Here is an 8,572-nt window from a genome sequence, read left to right on the forward strand (position 1 = left end):
GTAGAGCATGGAGTTTGCAAACACCAGGGTTGTGGGTTCAATTCCCACGGGGGCCAGTATAAAAACTCACTATCTGTAAGTCGCTCTGGATAAGAGCGGTCTGCTAAATGACTTAACTGTAAATTGTACAACATGTTGATGAAAATCAAAAGTATTACAAAGTGAGAAGCAACTGTTTAACATTTCATTTAAGTATGTTATATGGACCTTCACACTACAGAGTTTCATAATTATCTCCAGCTGGTGTTTTATATAAATGACCACTGAACAAAAGGTAATATTGCAGACTGTGCCTTTATTTAAAACAATCTCATATGCTGAGAGCCTCTCCAATGTATTCTCTCCTAAAATGTAGCCATCACCGCTTTCTGGAACACAGGAAGGGAAGTTTAAACCAGCAGGGGGCATCATTCTGGCGGTGGGAAGCTGGGAAAGAGAGAAACACAGAAAGGTAGGTATTGTATCTATGTTGGTTTTATAAATATGTAGCTAATAAACTAACAAATTCCCTTTCAGATGCATTTTACAACTATCCAAATGTTTGATGTATAATGAGAGGGAGAGTACTCTGGTGACAGCATTGTACCTCCGTAGTTCATCTCCATGCAATGCTCCCGGCCGTTCGTGTTGTCCATCACAACACCATGGTTGTAGTTAGAGGGTTGCCCCGGGCCCCAGTTCTGGTAGTTAAACCTGGACCCGTCACTCCACAGCCAAAGACCCTCCTACAGAGCACATAGGAGGATGCATCACCAGCACACAGTAAACACTATATATTTACACTGTAATTACTGTCTTTAAAGGGGCAATCTGGGAATTGGAAAATAACTAATTGGCAACCCACCATTGTTTGGGTAAATCGCTGAGGAATGGGCCTGGAGAAATGTAACCATTTCTCCAGGCCATTCTCAGATTCCTAGACAGAGCTATGGATGCCAGGACTGACCATCTATGAGATCAACATGATTTAACCATGGCTTGAAGCTATACAGTGTTTGTAATATCAGAAAACAAACTGATATGAGGGTTGAGGCACCACTAGGCCTTTATAGATGGAATTCATCAAGAATCAATGCATCCTATATGTTTCATGAGGGTTGAACAGACCTTGATGGCATCGTTGGCTCCAATCCAGGTGCGCTGGGCTTTCTTGGTACTCTTCTTGATGACAGACTGAAGAAAACGATACTGGGGAAGGCTGTGCACTGATGCCAGATTACCTCCCAAGAGCAAACATTTCCTCTGGAGAGAGAGAGAGACCGAGAGAGATAGAGATAGAGAGATAGAGATAGAGGAGAGAGAGACAGAGAGACAGAGAGGGGAGAGATAGAGAGAGGAGAGCGAGACAAAGACAGAGAGAGAGAGAGAGACAGAGAGAGGAGAGAGAGAGAGAGAGAGAGACAGAGAAAGAGAGGAGAGAGAGAGAATTAAACAGAGGTAGAATGTAAGGGTAAACAGAAGGACTAACACATCATGTTATAGTTTCTCAACCCTGTTGAACACAGACTAAACCTACAGAGTCAACTGCAACAATGTATGGCCACCAGACAGGGATGGAGATAGCATCCCAGCTAGCCCAAGGCTAGTGCTTTTCAGACCAGGCTTGTAGAAAATGTTTCCAACTAGCCCAAGATGCAGGTCAATTATTATCTTTTCCATTATCACAAGGCACATTTTGGACCCTGGCTTGTAGAAATTGAGCCCGGCTGGCCAGTGTCCAAAAACCTTAAATAAGCGGATGATCTCTCATTAAACCATCAATACTTAAAATCACCCACACAGCTGATCTCAATTATCTACAGCAAACGTCCAGGTACCTCTGCCTCTGGCCATGTGGTCACGAGGGGGACGTAGTGATAGCAGTGTGTCTTGTATCTGGGCCAGCCATGTGGGCAGACTCTGTGATGACACTCTGTAGGGGGGAGAGATCACATTAAATAACATTATGAAATGGTTAGTTCCCACCAGATAATTGGTCAAAAGTGCGTTCCAGCTGTGATGTTACTGAACAAAAACCCCATGGCTAACCACGTGTTGTTGAAAAATGACCGATTCACTTTGAGTCCATTATATCTCGCAATATGTAACTTTTTGGGCGACTGACTAAATTCACATAGAAATGTGAGTTATGGATCTATCATTCTCATTGAAGTCAAGTCTAAGAAGCAGGATATCTGTTCTATGTGTGCTATTTCTATGCTTCTATTCTTAAATTTCAATTTTTCGTCTTTAACTTTCGGTTTTGTATGACGGCTTCAAGCAGCTGAAAATACAATGTTTTTGGTTATGGAAAATATATTTCACAGTGGTTAAGATATTACAATGATTCTCTACACTTTGCTTGCTTGTTTTATCACATAAACTGAAAGTTTTATCGGTTGGCAGTTTGCATATCAGGTTCTCCATAATATGTTTCTCACCTTTCGGAGGAGAAATGTGTTCCTCCGAGGAAGAATGATGATGCTGATCCTTGGGAGGAGAAATGTGTTCCTCCGAGGAAGAATGATGATGCTGATCCTTGGGAGGAGAAATGTGTTCCTCCGAGTCAGAATGATGATGCTGATCCTTCGGAGGAGAAATGTGTTCCTCCGAGTCAGAATGATGATGCTGATCCTTCGGAGGAGAAATGTGTTCCTCCGAGTCAGAATGATGATGCTGACCTTTCGGAGGAGAAATGTGTTCCTCCGAGTCAGAATGATGATGCTGACCTTTTCGGAGGAGAAACGTGTTCCTCCGAGTCACAGCGTTTACCCCGATCATGCCGATCCCCTACAACAAAGAGAGACAAGGACAGAGGGAAGATTGAGACATGCTTTTTAAAAATACTTGGGTCTCGATTCAATCTGTAAAGCTGAAGCGTACAGATTACGTGATAGAAAATTAAAAGTAATTTCAGATTGCAGCGTTAACCGTGAATGCAGTCTCTGCTAAAGAGGGAACATTGCCTTTAAATTTCAATCACTCTGTAAAGCTGAACGATGCGGATTGAATAGAGCCCTAGATCAGTTTCAGAGCTATGAAACCACAACAGACCTGTATAGAATTATATTTTAGTGAATACAGGGGGAGCCCCAACCAGGAACCTGGGTCCAGTGACTCTCACCCCCAAAACCTAGGTCCCTAGGTGTTGTGTTAAGGTCACTAAAACCTTTGATCAGAATACCTCTGCTACCCCCTTGCATCTCCCAGAGCAAAGAGAGCGCTGAGAAGCAGAAGAGTGGTCAACATCGCCATGGTGATAGTCTCCTGAGAGAGAGACAGAGAGAGAGAGAGAGAGAGAGAGAGAGAGAGAGAGAGAGAGAGAGAGAGAGAGAGAGAGAGAGAGAGAGAGAGAGAGAGAGAGAGAGAGAGAGAGAGAGAGAGAGAGAGAGAGAGAGAGAGAAACAGAGAGAGAGAGAGAGAGAGAGAGAGAGAGAGTGGAGAGAGAGAGAGTGAGAGACAGAGAGAGAGAGAGAGAGAAAGAGTGAGTGAGAGAGAGAGAGAGAGAGTGAGTGGAGAGACAGAGAGAGAGAGAGAGAGAGAGAGAGAGAGAGAGAGAGAGAGAGAGAGAGAGAGAGAGAGAGAGAGAGAGAGAGAGAGAGAGAGAGAGAGAGAGAGATGAAAGAGAGTGAGAGAGAGAGAGAGAGTGAGAGAGAGTGAGAGATTACAGACAGAGACAGCACACAGACAACAAGACAACAAGACAGTCAAAGAGAGAAGCCGTCAATACCAATTCAGAGAGTACTTCAGAGATTAGGGGAGTGCAGTGTTCCCCTAACCTGTAGTTGAGTACACTGTTAGAAAAAAAGGTGATATCTAGAACCTAAAGGGTGTTCTTTGACTGTCCCCATAGGAGAACCATTTGAAGAACCCTTTTTGGTTCCAGGTATAAACCTTTTTCGTTCCAGGAAGAAACCTTTTGGGTTCGATGTAGAACCCTTTCCACAGAGGGTTCTACCTGGAACCTAAAGGGTTCTACCTGGAACCTAAAGGGTTCACCTGGAACCAAAAGGGTTCTACCTGGAACCTAAAGGGTTCTACCTGGAACCCTAAAGGGTTCTACCTGGAACCTAAAGGGTTCTCATATGGGGACAGCTGAAGAACCCTTTTGGAACCCTTTATTCCAAGTGGACCTCCAGCCATTCCACTTATCAGATGTGTTCCAGTACTTTCACATCAGAGCAGATTCAACTAATGAACGGCTTGGTGATTAGCTGAATCAGCTGTGCTTGTACTGGAATATATCAAATCAGTGGAGCGGCTGGGGGTACTTGGGAGGTCAGGGAAACCCTATGCTATGTATATAACGTATGCAACTGCTAAGGCAGCGTTTTTTAAACTCGGTCCTGGGGACCCCAAGTGGAGCGTACATATTCCTGTGTGCTAGGATAATCTACTGTACTTGGTTGAAGACATGAGACCTGAGTTTTGGCAGCAGACTTGAATTCCTTAGCACAGCGTTTCCCAAACTCGGTCCAAAACGTGCACCCATTGGGGTCCACAGGACCGAGTTTCCAAATAGCACCCTTTTCCCTAAGTAGTGCACTATTTTTGACCAGAGCTACATATGACCAGGGACACATATTCACTATGGGCCCTTGTCAAAAGTAGTGCACTACAAAGGGAAAAGGGTGCCATTTGGGATGCACTCAGGTACAGTATTAGATAAACAGATGTTGAAATCTCACCTTCTGAAATCTTCAGTTGTAGCTTCACTTCTTCAGAGATCTTCAAAGGTCTTCACTGGGTCTCTCTCTCTCTCTCTCTCTCTCTTTTGTCCTGCCGTGAGTTGAGTTCTACCTCTCCCACCTCTCCTATTTAAGGATCCGTCCAGTCAGACCCCTCCCTCTCTTTTTCTCTATCTCTCTGTATCGTTCTTTAAATTGAATTGGAATTTAAGTTCACTTCCTGAATTGACTGTGTAATGTGAATATTTAAGATGAATAAAGTTCATAATCAGTTTAGAGATTCACACAAAGTTTAGCATATTTATATGTTTTCCTTTCTGTAAAACACATGATTTCCACTGTTCTGTTTGTGACACTTGGGTTGATGGTCACTAGACTAGAAGCTGAATGTTATGGATTAAACTCATATCTGTTGATAGTAATTGACGCCAGACGGGAGGTACAAGGACAGAGGACCTGATTATTATTGTAGTCTCTGAACATGGAAAATGAAGTTACTGCTTTCTGTTTTGACTTCTTACAAGCAAGGGCATAACTTTATGTTGCATATTGGGGGGTTCTTTTAAAAGAAATAGTTGTGAAATAGCTGTTTCTGGTGAATTTTGAATGGGAAATATGCCCAAAACTTTCCTGATAATTTGGTCAATATATCCGAAACTCAACTGAAATACCAACAATTTCTGTATTACTTTAAACTGTTGGTCTAACTCTAATAGTTCAGAAAGCAACCACCAAACCCCTGCTTTAACTACATTTAAATTTAACTCAATGTAAGTGCCATAACCCATCTATTTGTGTACCCTTCACCTGTAGCCCATCTGTTATTCAATATGATAACCTATAACCCATAGCCCATCTGTTATTCAGCATGATCACCTGTAACCCATAGCCCATCTGTTATTCAGCATGATCACCTGTAACCCATAGCCCATCTGTTATTCAGCATGATAACCTGTAACCCATAGCCCATCTGTTATTCACCATGATAACCTGTAGCCCATCTGTTATTCAATATGATAACCTATAACCCATAGCCCATCTGTTATTCAGCATGATCACCTGTAACCCATAGCCCATCTGTTATTCAGCATGATCACCTGTAACCCATAGCCCATCTGTTATTCAGCATGATAACCTGTAACCCATAGCCCATCTGTTATTCACCATGATAACCTGTAACCCATAGCCCATCTGTTATTCAGCACCTGTAACCCATAGCCCATCTGTTATTCATCATGATCACCTGTAACCCATAGCCCATCTGTTATTTAGCATGATCACCTGTAACCCATAGCCCATCTGTTATTCAGCATGATCACCTGTAACCCATAGCCCATCTGTTATTCAGCATGATCACCTGTAACCCATAGCCCATCTGCTATTCAGCATGATCACATGTAACCCATAGCCCATCTGTTATTCAGCATGTTAACCTGTAACCCATAACCCATCTGTTATTCAGCATGATCACATGTAACCCATAGCCCATCTGTTATTCAGCATGATCACCTGTAACCCATAGCCCATCTGTTATTCAGCATGATAACCTGTAACCCATAGCCCATCTGTTATTCAGCATGATAACCTGTAACCCATAGCCCATCTGCTATTCAGCATGATCATCTGTAACCCAAAGCCCATCTGTTATTCAGCATGATCACCTGTAACCCATAGCCCATCTGTTATTCAGCATGATCACCTGTAACCCATAGCCCATCTGTTATTCAGCATGATCACCTGTAACCCATAGCCCATCTGTTATTCAGCATGATCACCTGTAACCCATAGCCCATCTGTTATTCAGTATGATCACCTGTAACCCATCTGTTATTCAGCATGATCACCTGTAATCCATAGCCCATCTGTTTTTCAGCATGATCACCTGTAGCCCATCTGTTATTCAGCACGATCACCTGTAACCCATAGCCACTCTGTTATTCAGCATGATCACCTGTAACTCATAGCCCATCTGTTGTTCAGCATGATCACCTGTAACCCATAGCCCATCTGTTATTCAGTATGATCACCTGTAACCCATCTGTTATTCAGCATGATCACCTGTAATCCATAGCCCATCTGTTATTCAGTATGATCACCTGTAGCCCATCTGTTATTCAGAATGATCACCTGTAACCCATCTGTTATTCAGCATGATCACCTGTAACCCATCTGTTATTCAGCATGATCACCTGTAGCCCATCTGTAATTCAGCATGATCACCTGTAACCCATAGCCCATCTGTTATTCAGCATGATCACCTGTAACCCATAGCCCATCTGTTATTCAGCATGATAACCTGTAACCCATAGCCCATCTGTTATTCAGCATGATCACCTGTAACCCATAGCCGATCTGTTATTCAGCATGATCACCTGTAACCCATAGCCCATCTGTTATTCAAGCGTGATCACCTGTAACCCATAGCCCATCTGTTATTCAGCATGATAACCTGTAACCCGTCTGTTATTCATCATGATCACCTGTAATCCATCTGTTATTCAGCATGATCACCTGTAGCCCATCTGTTATTCAATATGATCACCTGTAACCCATCTGTTATTCAGCATGATCACCTGTAACCCATAGCCCATCTGTTATTCAGAATCAGTAACTACTAACACCTGGTTTCTATATTGAAATCAAGGAGAAAACATTTATAAAGAAGAAATATAGTAGTTTACTGCCGTGGCGTCACATCCCTATGAATGAAGACCTACTGCTGTGGTGTCATATCCCTATTAATGAAGACTTACTGCTGTGATGTCACAGAAGTTGGTTCTAGAAGAATATCCGGCTGCATCAACATGATTAGTGCTTTCCCCCAACAACAATTCTGGCCTTCAAATTAGTTTTCAAACATAAATAAGGAGGATAGGTTGCTGCTGTTGGTCAGAATCTGAGAAACAAGCTTTTTTCAGCCTACTGCCTGAGGTTCAGAGAAACAAGCTTGTTTCAGCCTACTGCGTGAGGTTCAGAGAAACAAGCTTGTTTCAGCCTACTGCCTGAGGTTCAGAGAAACAAGCTTGTTTCAGCCTACTGCCTGAGGTTCTGAGAAACAAGCTTGTTTCAGAATACTGCCTGAGGTTCTGAGAAACACGCTTGTTTCAGCCTACTGCCTGAGGTTCAGAGAAACAAGCTAGTTTCAGCCTACTGCCTGAGGTTCAGAGAAACAAGCTTGTTTCAGCCTACTGCCTGAGGTTCAGAGAAACAAGCTTGTTTCAGCATACTGCCTGAGGTTCAGAGAAACAAGCTTGTTTCAGCCTACTGCCTGAGGTTCAGAGAAACAAGCTTGTTTCAGCCTACTGCCTGAGGTTCAGAGAAACAGCCCTTCAATAACGCTGTAGCCTACTAGAAACCAGATATTGTAAGGTTAATAGCACTACCAAAGATGTCTTTGAAGTCAAAAAATGTAGCCCAATATAACCATGAGAACTAGTGCTCATTTTGAGAACTAGTGCTCACACAGAGAGAACATCTGTCACTTCCCAAGTTAACTTCTCCTTTTGAAAAACATCATTTTCCATATAATTCTTACTCCTGCTTATTAATTTACCATGTTGTAGTATTTTATGTGTTCCAAGGTAGCGCACAGATTTGATGGTTTGTAAAGGAAAGATTCACCCATTTTGAATAATATATATCGTTTTTGTGCATCTCTGTGTCACGCCCTGACTCAGGGGAATCTTATATGTTGAGTCAGGGTGTGTATATTCTATGTGTGGATCTATGTTGGCGGTTAAAATACTACGTTTTGGATATTTTTCCACTTAGCTAACCCTTCCCCTAACTCTAACCTTAACCCTTTTAGCTAACCCTTCCACTAACTCTAACCCTAACCCTTTTAGCTAACCCTTCCCCTAACTCTAACCTTAACCCTTTTAGCTAACCCTTCCCCTAAATCTAAC

At 42.6% G+C, this 8,572-nt stretch overlaps 1 protein-coding gene across 1 annotated transcript; it reads right to left on the reverse strand.

Annotated features, from left to right (window-relative positions):
- Positions 1-358: 358 nt before the first annotated feature.
- Positions 359-2,760, reverse strand: LOC123488019 (ladderlectin-like). The gene is made up of 5 exons (XM_045219058.1): positions 2,709-2,760; positions 1,818-1,912; positions 1,108-1,242; positions 587-725; positions 359-426 (listed from the first exon to the last, which is right to left on the reverse strand). Exons 1-5 carry the CDS (start codon positions 2,758-2,760, stop codon positions 359-361), a joined length of 489 nt encoding a protein of 162 aa, XP_045074993.1.
- Between the last annotated feature and the right edge of the window lie 5,812 nt (positions 2,761-8,572).

The sequence above is a fragment of the Coregonus clupeaformis genome, unplaced genomic scaffold (genome assembly GCF_020615455.1).
Source record: "Coregonus clupeaformis isolate EN_2021a unplaced genomic scaffold, ASM2061545v1 scaf2027, whole genome shotgun sequence".
Lineage (NCBI taxonomy): Eukaryota > Metazoa > Chordata > Actinopteri > Salmoniformes > Salmonidae > Coregonus > Coregonus clupeaformis.

What these genes read in the sequence shown, in the direction of transcription:
- LOC123488019 (XM_045219058.1), bottom strand. Translation starts at nt 2,760, where the DNA reads ATGATCGGGGTAAACGCTGTGACTCGGAGGAACACGTTTCTCCTCCGA. An exon ending in GAGCCAACGATGCCATCAAG is followed by an intron (nt 726 to 1,107) that starts GTCTGTTCAACC and finishes TGTGCTCTGTAG; the next exon opens with GAGGGTCTTTGGCTGTGGAG. An exon ending in CATGGAGATGAACTACGGAG is followed by an intron (nt 427 to 586) that starts GTACAATGCTGT and finishes TCTCTTTCCCAG; the next exon opens with CTTCCCACCGCCAGAATGAT.